General features: G+C 42.6%; 1 protein-coding gene across 1 annotated transcript in view; it reads right to left on the bottom strand.

Moving 5' to 3' along the window:
* The window catches only part of LOC140363133 (uncharacterized), an 81,637-nt gene extending 64,212 nt beyond the window's left edge, over positions 1-17,425 (bottom strand). Inside the window, 10 exon segments of the mRNA XM_072449488.1 lie at positions 10,189-10,240; positions 10,544-10,632; positions 10,684-10,781; positions 13,582-14,103; positions 14,192-14,238; positions 14,360-14,533; positions 14,611-14,806; positions 14,809-16,638; positions 16,716-16,911; positions 17,365-17,425. Of these exon segments, the coding sequence (XP_072305589.1) occupies positions 10,189-10,240; positions 10,544-10,632; positions 10,684-10,781; positions 13,582-14,103; positions 14,192-14,238; positions 14,360-14,533; positions 14,611-14,806; positions 14,809-16,638; positions 16,716-16,911; positions 17,365-17,367 (3,207 nt within the window). The 5' untranslated portion in view covers positions 17,368-17,425.
* Positions 17,426-18,240: the final 815 nt, after the last annotated feature.

The following is an 18,240-nucleotide window of genomic DNA, read 5'->3' as shown; positions in this document are numbered from 1 at the left end:
CCCCGGCACCACATGACTCTCAGTATAAGACCTGTACAGGAACCAGCGGCACCACATGACTCTCAGTATAAGACCTGTACAGGAACCTCAGGCACCACATGACTCTCAGTATAAGACCTGTACAGGAACCTCAGGCACCACATGACTCTCAGTATAAGACCTGTACAGGAACCTCAGGCACCACATGACTCTCAGTATAAGACCTGTACAGGAACCTCAGGCACCACATGACTCTCAGTATAAGACCATTGAGCACAACATTCTGGATAACACCAGCAACGCTCTGAATTTACCTGAAATAAAGTAATTTTTCACACAAGGTAAACCCCGCCCCCTTTTACTTTTGATAATTGTAGAGTTTTAGATCAGATTCAAAGTTTCTTTCCATATAAATCTAGAGATAGTTTTATTCCATCATCAAACAGAGTCTGGAACAGAGAGAGAAATCTGAGCAAGTAAGTCAATTCTTTGACTTACACTTTAGTAGGGCATAAGGTTCCATCATAGTACTAAAAAGAGGAGTATAATTTGCCAGAACAGTTTTCAATTTAAATGGGTAAGTTTTTCTAAAGGTCAGAGGGGGGCGCAAATAAGATACTGGACCAATATCATGAAGAAAATGGATCACATTAGGTTTGGAAAGTTCTGGTTTGATCAAACACAATTGAACATCATCTGCAGCAATTTTATGTTCCGTCCCATTAACACTGGGAATTATTTTTGATTGTCTAGTAAATTGGGCCTATGTTTCCAAATACAAAGCAAACAGGAGGAGAGACCAGGCACAGCCCTGTGTGACCCCTCTGTCCAGAGTCAGTGGATCTGTCACATGACCATTGATTTTAATTCTTGATGTTGGACCATCGTAAAGAGCCCCAATATTATTTTAGATTTAAATCCTTTATTTTAAATGTGTTTATCACTTTAAATAAATAAGTCCAGCTACAGAATCAAATCCTTCTCAGCATCCAGACTTATTCTTCCATCTTTGTTCAGTTGTGCTTGTATTTGTCTCATTCTGTGTAAGGATGGTCTTATGTCGTCTTGTGTTTGTCGTTCAGTCATAAATCCTGTCTGATCTAGTCTTTAACAAGATACAGAACTTCTTATTCGCCGACAAAAGTCCAAACTCATGTCAGTCAGAGCTTTTCCTCCTCCTCCTGTGAAAGTCTCAGGTTTAGACTCCAAACGGTGCTGTTCCTCTGCAGAGTCTCAGACAAACAAACACAAACACTTTTGTCTTTAAAGCTTCAGAAACAGAGAAAGTTTGAATTGAGGCTCGTTTTAGTTTGAACGTTTGGGAAGAACAGGTCCTCGTGGTCAGAGGTTCAAACCGTTTATGACACTGAACTGTTATAAAGGTCAAGATCTTTGTTTTTACTCTGAATCTGACCTGGATCTGTGTGAAGAGCTCTGGTCCTCGGCCCTTTGGTCTTCATTCAAGGACCTGAAGTGAGACAGTCTCTGTGGGCGACTTTAGGGACAGAAAAACAGGTTTAAATCAGGACTTCATTAAGACTAAAACAAGAACTGTCTCCAAACGGCACAGGTTCTTTTGGCAGGTCTGGAAGTCAAATCCCTTTTCATTATTCCCAGTGCCACTTCACAATATTGATATAAAGCTGACATTTCCCTCTCGGACACAGACGCCTGGCTCCTGCTGCAGCCGAGGCACAAACCACTCAATATAAGAACAGCAATGTGTCCCATTCTTACCTTTTTATCAAGTTCTCCTGTCGCTCCAACATCTGGAGAAACATGGGCTTTGCCATCCTCCCCCAGATCTCTGCTCAGACCTGCTCAGACCTGCTTTAGTCCTGCTTTAGTCCTGCTTTAGTCCTGCTTTAGTCCTGCTTTAGTCCTGCTTTAGTCCTGCTTTAGTCCTGCTTTAGTCCAGCTTTAGACCTGCTTTAGTCCTGCTTTAGTCCTGCTTTAGTCCTGCTTTAGTCCTGCTTTAGTCCTGCTTTAGTCCTGCTTTAGTCCAGGTTTAGTCCTGCTTTAGTCCTGCTTTAGTCCTGCTTTAGTCCTGTTTTAGACCTGCTTTAGTCCTGCTTTAGTCCTGCTTTAGTCCTGGTTTAGTCCTGCTTTAGTCCTGCTTTAGTCCTGCTTTAGTCCTGTTTTAGACCTGCTTTAGTCCTGCTTTAGTCCTGCTTTAGTCCTGCTTTAGTCCTGCTTTAGTCCTGCTTTAGTCCTGCTTTAGTCCTGTTTTAGACCTGCTTTAGTCCTGCTTTAGACCTGTTTTAGTGTCGTGTGAAGTTGCTGCTGGAATCTTGTCCGACCACATTTCTCTTCCAGGAAACAATGATAACTTATTTAAAGTCACACTGTTCATCATCTCAAATAAACTCAAAACAAAACCCTCTTATTATCTCACATGAATATCACACAATTTGTAGTTTTATTTGTATCTTTTGAATAAAAGGAAGCAGCAAAGTGGTGTTGGATTATAGTATTGGAGTAATGAATGTTCTTGACGTGACAGAAGTGTTTTCTAAAGCGTCTCTCAAACTGGTTGAGTCACTTTGTCCTCTGAGTCATGAAGTTCACATGAGATTACATACTTCAGGGTTAAACTTCTATGTCATTGTCTCCTGTAATGAGCAGAACATAAAAGAAGCTGCGGTAAATAGGGATCATCCTTTTACGTTTAAGTTCAATTAAAAAGTTAAAAATGACAGAAATAGTGTCGAGGAAATAATCTGTGTCATAATTAAACAGCTAATAAGCTGCTCATAAGAAAAGACACTTGTTAGTTTCTTTGTGCCACTTTATTTTACTCTATGTGCGGATCAATCATGGGGAATGGAACAGGAAGTGGTCACATATAACCTCCAAAATAAAACATTTACATAATATACAATAAAGTGCATTTACAGAACATTAGCAATAGTTAAACTACACATAAATAATCATGTGTCTGAGAACACAATTCTAACAACAACAAAAAGTTTCTTATCAAAGCCTGATCTGAGCCGGTCAGAGCCGGTCAGAGCCGGTCAGAGCCGGTCAGAGCCGGTCAGAGCCGGTCAGAGCCGGTCAGAGCCGGTCAGAGCCGGTCAGAGCCGGTCAGAGCCGGTCAGAGCCGGTCAGAGCCGGTCAGAGCCGGTCAGATCTCTGAAGCTAAGCAGGGCTGGGCAGGTCAGGACTTGAATGGGAGCCACAGTGGAGGAAACTCCTGGTGAACGGGTGAAGCATCTGCTCATGTCCAACCAGGAAGTAACATTATAATGTAACATTATAAAGTAACATTATAAAGTAACATTATGAAGTAACATTATGAAGTAACATTATGAAGTAACATTATGAAGTAACATTATGAAGTAACATTATGAAGTAACATTATGAAGTAACATTATGAAGTAACATTATGAAGTAACATTATGAAGTAACATTATGAAGTAACATTATGAAGTAACATTATGAAGTAACATTATGAAGTAACATTATAAATGATATAAACAACAAAATGCTCAAACGAGAGAAAATGTTTTGGTGAAATCTTTTAAAGAATGATGTTGACTATGTTTAAGTGAAACATGTGGTTTCACCTGTAATGTTCATTTGAACTCTTTATAATCCTGGAATAAAATGAACAAAACCAGGGCCTCGGTGCCCCCTGGTGGTCAAATGTAACATTACAAGAGAGAGAATTTCTCCCGATTGACTTCTTTGGTAAACTTTTAATAGGAATGATTTATTGTATTCAGCCACAATCACAAACGCTCTAACGTGGTGTGTTCTACAAACAGGAAGAGCTCAAGATAGTTCTTCCACATTGTACTTAAGGCACTGTTTATTATAAGAGCTGGATTAGAGTCCGGAGAGCAGAGCGGCTCAGTGAAGGCGTCGCTGAGGCTGTGGAGGAGGACCAGCAGGTCTGAGAGCACCAGGTTCAAACACAGTAGACCCCCTCGCAGACCCCCAGGGTTCTAGAGTCCAGAAGCAGCACCAGCTGTCGAGAGTCGGGCCACACCGAGTAGTAGCTGCCAGAGAAGTAGAGGCCCCGGGAAGAAGGGTTTCCCCCAAATTTACTCTCAGGCATTTGTCCTCTGGATTCCTCCGACCAATCAGAGGCTCCGAAAACAGAGGTAACAAAAAAAAGTGGAGCATCCATCAGTTGTTCAAAGGAAACTGTGTAACACGCTAATCAGATTACTTTCCTAGTAACACATTAATAATTGAGTAATTAGATTATAATTACAGCCCTAGTAACTTTTTCAGACAAAAATAAAAGATCTTTCATCTGCGTAAATCTGCTACATAAAGTTTAAAAAGAAAGCAGTTGCATCTTAGTTCTGTCATCTTTGGCTGGTCATGAGATGTTACTGACTTTTACACTTTACAAGGTAAGAACCATCTTTGTTCTTTGTTAGGAATCAGCACCAACATATTTTCATATATGTTCAAATTGTGAAAATGATTATTACATAGTTCATGTGGATCGGTCGAGTGATCACAGAGACATGAACCACAAACCCTGACAGAGTTCCACTAACTTTCTAGAGTTACTGATGGATTTATATGTGGCACTAGTTTTACAGCTTGGGCTTGTTCAGGGCGAATAGTGGGAGTCATTTCATCTCATTTATCTCTGATTGTTTTTATTTTATTATTAAAAAATAGGAGGAAATCATCAGAGCTGAGAGGGCTCTACTGCTGTGACAGTGTGTTACCATGGTTACAGCGTTACTTTAGTTGATTTCTATTAGATGTGAATAGTATCTGGTTTGGGCCTTACACAGAGCCTGCTGATTGGACAGGAGCAGCTTTTCCACGTTTTTAGGGGTTTTTCTGTGTGGGAGTTATGTGAGCGCAGTTCTTCGTTGTACCATGGGGAGGCGCACGTTGGCCTAATGACGTACAGGCTTTTAACGGAGCTGTAACATCAAGAGCAGACTTCAGAGACTTCATGGTCAAGTGGACAGATTGGTCACTTCCCTTGGACTAAAGCTGTTCTCAGCACGATCACATGACATGATCACATGACATGATCACATGACATGAGCACATGACATGAGCACATGACATGTCACTGAATATTTGAACTATTTTTCTGAAATTGTCCTTTTCATAATTACTTCATTCTGTAGATCTTCTCTCAGCACACGTTCAGGGAAAGGAGTTCGGCTTCACGGCCCGTCTCTCCTGGGGGTGACGGGATCCGACACAGGAATGTGAGTAAGAAAATCGGTGGTAAATTTGTTATGTAGTAGAAGAGAAAAGTGCACTGTAAAGCTTGAATGTAAATTTTGAGTCAGCAAACTCTAACATTTCTGGTAAAATCCCGAACCGTGTTGCCTTGTCACCAGATAGGAACAGAAATAGGACGGAAGAGAAAATAAATAAATGTAGAACATCGAAATAATAATTGTAATTGTAATAGTGGTTGCTGTTCAAAATTAGGTGAAGGATTGGCAGGAGATTCAAAATATATTTATGCTAAACATGGAAAAACAGCAATTAATTACTTGAATTGAAAATAATGGTTCAAGAAAAAACAAAAAAAGTAAAGAAAAAAGATGAAGAATTAAAAATGACAGCATTATGTTGAGCCGGGGCTACAAAATGTAAGTAAGAAATTAAGAAGGCAAAAATTAAAGAAAATACAGAATTTTCTGTAACAAAAAAAGAAAAGGACAATGAAACCACTCCCCTCAGGAGACAGCATCCAGATCCTGAACCCCCCGGTTGCAGCAGCAGCAGAGGTGTCGCCAGACCCCACAGCACCACCAAGAAAGAGGGAGGAGAGCTGAGATAAATGAGGGACAGGTTCTTGAAGACCTGAGATACAACATATTGAAACAGTGCCAGTTGTGTATGTGTGAATTTAAGTGTGATGGAGTGAAGCCTTTTGAAGCAGCAGGAAGAATGGAAAACAACCGGTGTTAACACAAACTGGTGGTTTGTTGAAGTAGATCGAGAAACCATCTCATTAAGGCTTTAGGTGGAAGGAATTAGGAGTCTAAAACGTTCTGTATTTCTGGGATAGAGCCCCCAGTACGTGGCCGGATCAGACAATAGGTTTTGACCACGAAAACACTACGGTTCATGACCTTGAAGCTTGCCACGTAGGAAACACACTACGGTTCATGACCTAGAAGCTTGCCACGTAGGAAACACACTACGGTTCATGACCTTGAAGCTTGCCACGTAGGAAACACACTACGGTTCATGACCTTGAAGGTTGCCACGTAGGAAACACACTACGGTTCATGACCTTGAAGCTTGCCACGTAGGAAACACACTACGGTTCATGACCTTGAAGCTTGCCACGTAGGAAACACACTACGGTTCATGACCTTGAAGCTTGCCACGTAGGAAACACACTACGGTTCATGACCTTGAAGCTTGCCACGTAGGAAACACACTACGGTTCATGACCTTGAAGCTTGCCACGTAGGAAACACACTACGGTTCATGACCTTGAAGCTTGCCACGTAGGAAACACACTACGGTTCATGACCTTGAAGCTTGCCACGTAGGAAACACACTACGGTTCATGACCTTGAAGCTTGCCACGTAGGAAACACACTACGGTTCATGACCTTGAAGCTTGCCACGTAGGAAACACACTACGGTTCATGACCTTGAAGCTTGCCACGTAGGAAACACACTACGGTTCATGACCTTGAAGCTTGCCACGTAGGAAACACACTACGGTTCATGACCTTGAAGCTTGCCACGTAGGAAACACACTACGGTTCATGACCTTGAAGCTTGCCACGTAGGAAACACACTACGGTTCATGACCTTGAAGCTTGCCACGTAGGAAACACACTACGGTTCATGACCTTGAAGCTTGCCACGTAGGAAACACACTACGGTTCATGACCTTGAAGCTTGCCACGTAGGAAACACACTACGGTTCATGACCTTGAAGCTTGCCACGTAGGAAACACACTACGGTTCATGACCTTGAAGCTTGCCACGTAGGAAACACACTACGGTTCATGAGTCATTCTCCTTGAATTCCAACCACACTCTGTTACTAAGAACTGATATAAAATGTAGTAAATTAAGTTGAATGAGAAGTTAATAGAAGATATGTAATATTACTTCATAAGAAGTAAAACTAAGAAAGATAATCTGGACAAGAATGCTCTTATTGAAAATGGGGACCTGTTGTTCAAGAAATGGGTCAGCTAAAAAAGTTAATGGGAAAACAAGTAAAGAACTTCAATGGGCCTATAACCTATATAAATGAAAAAGAGAAATGTTTAAATCTGCTATGGGATAATTGGGTATCAGTGGAAAAGAAATAAGAAAAAGAAAATAAATTAAAGAAAATTAACAAATAACAAATGGTCCAGACCGGTGCCGCTCCTAAAACCCTTTCTTTAGGAATGTGTTGTCTTTGAGGTGGACAGTACAGAAAGACAGATTTATCTCACAAAGGAGGAAGAGAACAAATTGTGAGAAGAGAAAGACTGAAGAAAGTGAATGAAGGAGAAATAAGGCTTTAAACTAATTGGAGACCGTGTCAATGATAATATCCACTAAAATCAGATGTGAGAGAAGGAATTAGGCCAATAATAGCAGAATTGCTAAAAGCAAAGTTGCACAGAAAGTCCAACTATATTTAAATAAGCAATGTTAATAATATAGCGAAAGGTATCCCTTCAAAAGAGAGCCAAATTTGACTTTATGTGGATGACGTGTTAATAGCATCTAAAACAAAGGCATGTGAGAGAGACAGGATAAAATTGTTGCAACATTCAGCAGAAAATGGTACAAAGCAAGCGAAATTAGATTCTTTTTTTAGAATAGAGTTAAAATATTTAGGAAACGGCCAAACAATAATTGAAGACAGCAAACAATATTTTTTGCAAGCACCGATGCCATAGCCAAAAAGAATTATCAGGTCCTTTTTAGGACTTGCAAATTGCTGCAGGAGCTGGGTACCAGGCAATCCAGAAATAGTGCAGCCTCTAAGTGACATCATATGGTAAAGAACTGAAGATAACTGATAACATCACTTGGACAGAAGAAGCAGAGCAAGCTGTCACAGATCTAAAACCAATGCTAATATCTAGTACTATTTTGGCTTTACTGGATTATAAAAAGAATTTAGAGCTAATGATGGATTAAAAAATGGATTTATGATGGTTTTAATAGGAAAAAGACACAGTAACCAATAGGATACGTTTACACACATACAAGTTCTACTTGTGCCTTTGTGACATGTGCCCTTTGACCTTAAAGTTTCTCATGCGTTTCAGCACTGCAAAAGACTTACAGGACTCACCCTTGATAAGAGGACTTGTTTATCCATCGAGTGAAAACAACTTAGGGCAAAATGAGGTTGGCTATGCAATAGAAGAAGATAAGACTACAATCGAGTTACTCTGCACAAGCAGCTGAATTAGTGGCTTTAACAGAGGCGTGTAAATTAGCTGAAAGTAAAAGAGTAACAATTTATACACAGACAATATGCATATGCTACATGTCACACGTTTGTAAGTTATTAGGTAAAAAGAGGTATGATAATATCAACAGGAAAACCTGTGACACATCAAGAATTGCTGCGAACATTACTACAAGCGATAATATTGCCAATGGAACTAGCAGTCTGTAAATGCGCAGCCCATATAAATGACATAGATTCAGTTTGAAAAGGGAACACCTTTGCAGACCAACAAGCTAAATCAGCAGCAAAGAAGAAAATGAACAGATTACACAATAATGCTAGACATGCAGGGAAATGCATCCGAGACGGAGAAAAAAAAAAATGACAGCAAGGAAAATGAATCTTACCTAAATCATTATTTAAATGAGCAGTAATATTGAGCTATGGTCATTTCATGTCTCAACAGGAGGGATGGTATGACTCATAGAAATGTATGGATTGAATTCTTATTAAAAAAAAAAAAAAAGTAGGATTTTATAGAACTGAATGAGGGAGGTCTTTTAGTAATAGATGTTACCCTCTAAAACAGCCTATGCCCTGACAGTAACAAAGGCCCGATGTAAAGAAATGAAACCAAGATTTGGCATTACAGAAATAATTTATAGTAACAATGGTTCACATTTTTGTAAACACTATCATTTAAAGAATAGGTGAAAACTTCCAAATGAAGCTTAAGTTTGTAGAGAGAATAAATGGAACAGTAAAGTAGGCTCAGAAAAGCAATGGATGAAACAGGATGAAAGTGGGTGCAGTGTTTAGAGTTGGTGCAACTGCACATCAGTATTTGTAAAACAGCTGGAGAAACTGATTTAGCCACACATATGAGGAAGTTATTTGAAGAAAATAATGAACTAATTTTGTACTGAGCGATTTTTCTGTGCAGGACAGACAAGATGTCAAACCGGGTGTCTGAATATTCATCCGAGTGATAAAGAAAAGAGCTGATCCTGGAACTTTCCAAGCTCTACTGACAGCGGAGAGAGTAACCTGGATTCACCAAAGCCTCCTGAGTGATCTGTAATATAAGTACAAATATACTCCGACGGCCTGTGTATGTCCGTTTGTCATGTTTGACCTTATAACAGTCACTACGGGAATTTAAGGACGACTGGTGTTGAGTGCGGTGGTTCTTCTCCTGCTGGTGACCCGTCTCTGGCGGATGCCTCCAGGGACCAATGATGACGACCAGAAAAGAAATCAAAGTTCACAATTGGGGCGACAGAATAACCAAGGCTTTTGTGACACAATAACGGACTCCAAAGGTAAAAGAAAGCAAAGGGCTATCAATACAGTCTCAATATGTGCCTGGTAAATGGTGAGATAAGAACATTCATGCTGCCAATTAAAACTATGTTTCCAGAATCAAGTGACCAGTCGTTCTACATAACTTACTACACTGAAACATCGTGGGCATCTGTGGTGGAATAGAGCGGTACTGACTGAACAGCCAGATGAGAAACGACCTGGTCAAAGGCGGTGGGAAAACAAATAAAACTTGCTACAGTAGATTTAAACATCAGAAACTGTTTAATAATCGAGATTGTGTGGTGTGTCTGATGGAAAAGACCCAGCTACAAAGTGTTTGCCGCTCTCCAGGGGGATGTGAATATTTGTGTGTTACTCATGATGATTGAAGGAAAAGGGCCAACAAGTTATTGTATTAAATATGTTACGAATCAGTCTTAATATAACAGATCTGTACCCTATTTTGATGCAGAAGTTAAAGGTAAACATTTGTGTCTCTGTACTCAAAAACTGACAGGAGACACAGGAAAACTAACCAAGGTTTCGTAGTGACCTCTACTGGTGGAGACGACTGTTCTGCCCTTGTACCTGGCAGGGAAGATGCACACTAATAACCTTTTTTAGTTGATCAGATTGCTGCTGGATTTGAGAACCTCCATATTATCTCTGCATAGTTTACAATTAGATCAAATAAAATTTGACAGAATAAACTATATTCATTGATAACTTACAGTTATTGGCAAACGAGACTCATGACGGGTTTGCAGCAGTACAGCAGTTGGCCACATCCATGATGGCCCACCAGACGCGTGTGACAGTGGACATGCTGTTAGTTGAACGCAGGGGAGTATTGAATGTTAAATGTTAATCTCCAATAACACAGCCCCTGACGGGAACCTGACCAAAACGATGCATCGTCTACTAACTTTGGCGGAGCGAATGAAGGAACAATCTGGAGTGGAGATAAGCTTGTGGGATGGCTGGGCAGACATGTTCGGGGGATATAAAGCGCTTGTGATATCTTTTCTCACTTCCTTGGCTATTTTCACTGCCAGGTTGATAGAAACCTGCAATCCATGCATGAGGTCCTTGTGTAATCGTTTAGTGGTAACAGCCATTGAAAGAAAACCTGAAGAAATTAGACAGTTGCTGTTTAAGGGAGACAGTTCAGAGGATGATTTAGATTTTTTCCCCGATACAGGACATTACAGTAACAATGAAGAAGACAAACTCTGTTCAATTTAATTATTTTTTGGTAATTGTTTAAAGAAATTCGACAACAGATACATAAACTTGGCCCTTAGCAAATGCTCACGAGCAGAAACGGCTCCAGTGGCCCAGAAACACATGAAGACTCATTTTCAAACAGTCTTGTTCACTGATGAGTGCTGTGCAACCCTGGACCGTCCAGATGGACGGTCCAGATGGACGGTCCAGATGGACGGTCCAGATGGACGGTCCAGATGGACGGTCCAGATGGACGGTCCAGATGAATGGTCCAGATGGACGGTCCAGATGGACGGTCCAGATGGACGGTCCAGATGGATGGTCCAGATGGACGGTCCAGATGGATGGTCCAGATGGACGGTCCAGATGAATGGTCCAGATGGACGGTCCAGATGGATGGTCCAGATGGACGGTCCAGATGGACGGTCCAGATGGACGGTCCAGATGGACGGTCCAGATGGACGGTCCAGATGGATGGTCCAGATGGACGGTCCAGATGGATGGTCCAGATGGACGGTCCAGATGAATGGTCCAGATGGACGGTCCAGATGGATGGTCCAGATGGATGGTCCAGATGGATGGTCCAGATGGATGGTCCAGATGGACGGTCCAGATGGAAGGTCCAGATGGACGGTCCAGATGGACGGTCCAGATGGACGGTCCAGATGGATGGTCCAGATGGATGGTCCAGATGGACGGTCCAGATGGATGGTCCAGATGGACGGTCCAGATGGACGGTCCAGATGGATGGTCCAGATGGACGGTCCAGATGGATGGTCCAGATGGACGGTCCAGATGGACGGTCCAGATGGACGGTCCAGATGGTTGGTGGACGGCCACATGTCCCAACAAGGCTGTGATGTCATCATGAAATAGCGCTTTCTTTCAGTAAATTTTACCTGCTAATGCTTCTAATTTAACAAATGACTATTTCCAGTTCCTTACAACAATTACGTGGTTTGAAACTCTGTTATGCATAATCATTTGACAATTTTTATTTTAGAAATGAATAGTTATCATTGTGAGGTTTGTTCAGTAACATTTGAATTGTACTCTAAAGGTTTTTGACTTGAAAATTATGATGTCATTTATGTTGACTATTTGACAAAATCAGATAAGTAAATAATCTGCATAATAATTTGGAACAGCGACTGCCTATCATCATATTTTACACAGAAAAGCACTTTATTGGAGCTGCTATACTTTTCAGATGCACAGGTCAGTTTCTCTTTTTACTGTAGTCGTTTCACGTAATAATTAAAAAGAGAAGGATTAAGAACAAAATACTGTAACACTCCCAAAGGGAAATTACCAATCAAAATAAATATATTGGGTTATGATAATATAAATACCCTTGCAGATGTAATGTGCATTTAAAACATGAAATTAAAGATAGACACAGCTTTTAACAACAACAAATTATATTTTAACTCCTTAAACAATAACAAAATATATCCCAAAAAAAGTGTGTATAGGGCTCCTTTAAGTCGCAGGTGCTCCCAGCGTCTAGAACTATCCCAAAGCTCACAAAGTCCCAAAAAATAAATCCCGCAACCAGGTAAAAAAATATGAATGCTGTGCCAAGCAAACAAACAAAAAAGAACGCTCTCACCGGTCTGCGGCTTGATCACCGCTCCAAAATCCAGGAAATATTCCACAATCGTTTGGCCTGGTGTCCGCGCTAGTCCTTGGTCCTCCAGCTCTCAGCGGCCTGGCCGTGTGTCCACAACAGAGAGAGAGTTTTATGACCTTCCCGCATTCAGAGCGGAAGCTTAACTCTTTTAAAGTTAGTATAAACATTTCCATCAAATGAGTGCTTTGAATTCAAATGGAATGAATTCAAACTCTCAGGGCCATTTTTCCTCCCAAACAAAAGCTAAAACGCTTAAAAGTCTATGTTATTTCAGTAAACAATCATCTGACTGCAGACTTTGTCCACAAGATGAATTTACTTTACATCATGTTAATATGTCCTTTATTTAACTGTTTTATGACTCATCCTGTGAACATTTTTACCTGTGTAACTATGTGGCCCAATGTCTAACAATGACTGCATTGGAGATATTCCAAGCTCCATCAACACGGAGACCAAAGGACCACCTTCTACTGGATCACACAACTTCTGCTTCTAACCTTAACCCACAGATGGGTCATCTTCAAGATCATTTTAGAACCAACATTAACTCTAAAACAACTGGATAGATCTAGAACAATCATGTCTAGTGTCTCCATCTGTTATCAACTTATTTGCATATTCCATATTGATATGTATCTGATTACTTATTTGGTCAATAATTCTTCTTGAACCACAAATGGTAAAGGGTCTGACCCTAAATCATTTCCAGAAAATGGTTCAATGTCACGTTATGTTCTCACAAACCTTCAGATTAACAAGCACATTTTTAATAAATGTATTAATTTAGATGTTTGATTGTGGAATTGTTAAATACCTAATAAAGGCTGGTGCCCCACATAAGTCTAATAAACATACCCACAATCATGCAGTGTGTCATGTTTGAAATCTTGATCCAATTCTTTGAATGTCGCCCTCTTTCATAAGTGAGAGGACATGAATAACACTACAGTACTAGTACTAGTACAAATACTACACTACAGTACTTGTACAAGTAAAATCGCTACATTATGAAACTGCCCTTTAGTTCTTCATCAGGTCCATGTAAGCTTGTGGTCTTCAGCAGGACACAGAGCCAATGATGAGCCAATAGAGTTGAACCTGAAGCCAACTGCAGCGACCAGAGGCTGAGTGAAGGCTGTGCTAAAGCTGTGGAGCAGGGTCAGTCTGTCAGACACTGAGTAGAAGGACAGGACCCCGGCCTTTGTGTCCACATACACCCCCACTGTCCGAGAGTCGGGTTTCTGCAATAGGACTGTCTCCTGATTGTTGTGCCAAACGGAGAAGCCTTTGTCCGAGCAGAGGAGGCACCAGGACTGGTCGTTTCCTCCTAAGACAGCCTCATTGCTACTCCCTTTCCTCTGCAGACCTCTGTAAGTCACAGCCACATGGACGAGTCCGCTCCACTGCACCTGGAAGTAGCAGCGTCCGCACAGCTCCTCTGCACACAGCAGCTGATAGAACCAGTCGAATCTGTCCGGGTGCTCAGGGTACGGCTGATCATCGTTCACACACATCACGGCTGTCTTTCTGTCAGAGAATCTCAGTGTGGGGTGGACAGAGTTCAGGTCCCACGAGAGAGCAGAAGAGTCTGGTGCACATGAGTAAAGAACATACACATATTTGTAGTACATTGTTATATTAGGCAGGAATATACTTCAGTATACTTTGGTACTTACACTTCCTCATGCCTGGTTTTAACCACTGCTGTCCACGAGGGTCCAGTCTAAAGAAAGAAAGGTAATCACTCAGAATTGTTCTCATCAATTGCTTTTCTTCCTCTAAACAAGAGCAGAGAAGAGTGAGAAAAATGGTTCTCACCGGCAAACCCCAGCTTTAGTTTGTACCTGAGTGTGCTCAGCCTGCAGCGGGGTTCCCTGGTCAGCACCTGCAGGAGCCGGGCCCCTGTCTCCCCTGGACAGTTGTAGCTCAAATCAAGTTCTCTCAGAAGAGAAAGGTTTGAGTTCAGCGCCGAGGCCAGATGTGCACAGCCGTCCTCTGAGACCAGGCATCCAGACAGACTGGGGACACAGGAAACCAGAGGATGAATCCAGAGTTGTACAACACCAGACACACTCAAAGGGAGGGTTATTATCACCTGAGTGTCTCCAGTCTGTAGGGGGCGCTCTTCAGTCCAGAACACAGCAGCTTCACTCCTGAGTCCTGAAGGTCGTTGTTACTCAGATCTAGATGTGTGACACTGGAGGAGCTGAGAACTGAGGCCAGAGGACCACAGCTGAGAGGCGACAGGCCACAGCCAATCAGTCTGAGGACAGAGAGGGACATTAGAGACTAGAACCATGACACAAGAGTTTAAATACAGTCTGGACTCACAGGACTTTGGTGGAGGCTTTGACCACCGGCAGCAGACCCAGGAGAGATGTGTGGGAGGCACAGTATTTCCTCAGATCAAACTCATCCAGGTCTGAGTCTGAGGATAATAAGATGAAGGACAGGGCTGACCAATGAGCTGGAGACATGCTTCTTTCACAGAGATGTCCTGCCCTCATCATCTCCTGTATCTGCTGCACCAGACTACGGTCGTTCAGCTCGTTCAGACAGTGGAGCAGATTCAGGCTCCTGTCTGCAGAAAAACCTTCATCCAGCTTCTTCTTGATGTAGTTAGTGGTCTTTTGGTTGTTAGTTGGGTTACTTCCCGTTTGAGTCAACAGACCTCGCAGGAGCCTCTGGTTCTCCTCCAGCGACAGCCCAAGGAGGAAGCGGAGGAACATGTCCAGGTGTCCGCTTGGACTCTGTAAGGCCTGGTCCACAGCAGAGCAGTGCAGAATATCAGATCTTTTTCTCATACTGAAGACTCTGTCCCTGTTCAAAGCAAACCGTCTCTCCAGCAGCAGGTTTTGTCCGGAGCTTAAGAAGGTCTGATGGACGTGAAGAGCGGCCAGAAACTCCTGCACACTCAGATGGATGAAGCAGTAGACCTTGTCCTGGTACAGGCCTGGCTCCTCTCTAAAGACCTGTGTGAACACTCCAGAGTACACTGAGGCCGCTGCAGCGTCCAGCCCACACTCGCTCAGGTCACACTCGTAGAAGATCAGGTTTCCTTTCTGCAGCTGCTCAAAGGCCAGTTTTCCCAGAGACTGCACCATCTCCCTGGTCTCTGGAGTCCAGTGAAGGTCTGCCCCTGATCCCTGCTGATACTTGATGTTCTGGACTTTGGCCTGCACCACCAGGAAGTGGACGTACATCTGTGTGAGAGTCTGGGGCAGCTCTGGTCTCTCTGTTTGTTCCAGAAGCTTCTGTATAACTGTGGAGAGGATCCAGCAGAAGACCGGGATGTGGCACATGATGTGGAGGCTGCGGATGCTCTTGATGTGGGAGATGATTGCATCGGCCTCATCTTTGAACCTCTCCCTGAAGTACTCTTCCTTCTGCGGGTCGGTGAACCCTCGCACCTCTGTCACCATGGAGACACACTCAGCAGGGATTTGATTGGCCGCCGCGGGGCGCGTGGTTATCCAGAGGCGAGCAGAGGGAAGCAGGCTCCCCCTGATGAGGTTTACCAACAGCACGTCCAGTGAGACGGACTCTGTGGGGTCGCTCAGGACCCGGGTTCGGCTGAAGTCCAGAGGAAGTCTGCACTCGTCCAGACCGTCAAAGATGAAGAGCACCTGGAGCTGTTGGAAGCTGCAGAGATCTTTGGATGGACTGAAGAAGTGGTGCAGCAGCTCCAATAGGCTGAACTGTGTGTCTCTGAGCACATTGAGCTCTCTGAAAGTGAACGGGAACAGCAGCTGGAGCTCCTGGTGGGCCCTGCCTTCAGCCCAGTCCAGACTGAACTTCTGAGTCAGCACTGTTTTCCCCACGCCCGCCACGCCCTTCGTCAGCACCATTCTGATAGGCTCAGGTGAATGTGGGCGGGCTTTAAAGATGTCTTCACATGTGATGGTGGTCTCTGGAGCGGCCGCGCTCCTGGACGCTCTCTCCATATGTCTGACCTCATGTTCCTGGTTGACCTCTGAGGCCCCGCCCTCTGTCAAGTAGAGCTCTGTGAAGATCTGGGTCAGGAGGGTGGGGCTTGCTGCTTTAGCCACGCCTTCAGATACACGGCTGAACCTCTTCTGAAGATGAGACTTCAGTTCACAGTGAGCTTTGGAAGCACATTGTCCTGGAGCAGAAGTGAAAAGAATCAGTCAAACTTTAGCATTAAGAAACATGAACAGACCTCATGTTGAAGCTTCTCACTGTTGTGCAGACGCTCAGCCATTTTGTCCTGCTTCATACTCTTCAAGAAGCTCAAGGTGATTTTTAGAAAAGCCTCTTTAATTCCCGCCTCGTCGTCTTCTTTAAGTGCAGAGGATTCTGTTTCCTCTTCCGTTAGAACCTTCTGGAGTCTCCTCAGCTCGTTTTGTACAAAACGTACAATGCTCTCCTCTAATTCCTGTAACATAAGTTGACGAATCAGACTCAGGTCAGCCTTTTGTCTTAGTCTCGTGATGCTCGGCTCGTTGTGTACGCATCATAAGTCTTTTTCGTTGCTTTCATAGTTCTTAGTTTAGTTTAATCTTTATTTGAAGGGACAATACAGAGACATTAAACTTGTAAAACCAGATTGTTGCTAAGTAACTAATGTCCATCTGCAGTCCCTGATTGACAGGAATAAATAATACAATGCGCAGTCCACAGCCACATCTCCTTCAGCAAGTATAAACATAAGCATGAGGAGTTTACGTGAACAAATCTGTTTGTTAATTTGTCCTGTAAAAATGGAATGATTCATTAGTTCTGGACTTGTCTGTTTCTTTCTTCTCTGATCCGTTTGAGACTCACTGTTCTTAGTCTCCAGGTTTCTGTCTGAATGAGACGCATTTATTACCGATTTAGAAACACTCACCATGAAAACAGAACGCTCATGTTCCTGATGCCCAGAGCCACTCGGCTGAAGCTCTGGACGTGTCAAACTGCAGAGAAGAAAGGCACAGGTTTAGTTCACTCTGGAATCTGCTCAATCTGTTAAATGGAGCAATGTTGATATTTGTATACTTTTCGTCATAGGCAGAATGTCCTTCTGGAATGGTTGGCATGATGGAATCTTGACTTCTCACTGCCACAGAGGCGGGTCTAACTGCTGAGTCCCTGGAGAAAAGCAGAGTCCTGACAAATGTTTTTTGAAATTACAACGTGCTAAATGTGCTAAGTGCACTTCTCACTGTTGCCAGCAGAGTGCGACAGAACCTCGTCCCTTTTCTACAGAGTCTTCAACATACAGGCACTGAGTCCCGCCCACTTTAACCACGCCCTGTTTCATTCAGTGTCAGTGGACTCATCATCACTCGCTTCCCTCGGCTGAACGGCCACACTCACAAACACAAACTCATCCATTTAATTATGTCACGACAAATCAATTATTTCAATATTCGACCAGGCTCAACGTGTTGAGTTTAAGGATCCAAAATGAATCCTGTTGTTCCTTTATGTTAGCAACAGCTAGCCTAAACTTTACAACGTAGAAAACATTTCATTCAACTACATTAAACCCAAAATAATTCAATACATTTTACAGGTAGAAGTTCAAAACCTGCACATAGCTCAAGTAACACAAATACAATGGATTATTATCTGTATTTGTATGTGCAGTGTGTACTTGTGCCTCTGATACACACACTTTTACTGTCGTCTCTGTTTGTACTGCATTCTTTTTGTCGTTGGCTCTGCAACAGAATTCAGTAAATAAAGTTTAGGGATATTTATTATAGTTTACCACAGCAGC

Source organism: Eucyclogobius newberryi, unplaced genomic scaffold (genome assembly GCF_026437365.1).
Source record: "Eucyclogobius newberryi isolate DKJ021-1_F unplaced genomic scaffold, fEucNew1.0.hap1 SCAF_1, whole genome shotgun sequence".
Lineage (NCBI taxonomy): Eukaryota > Metazoa > Chordata > Actinopteri > Gobiiformes > Gobiidae > Eucyclogobius > Eucyclogobius newberryi.
This window is presented reverse-complemented; position numbering and strand designations above follow the sequence as displayed.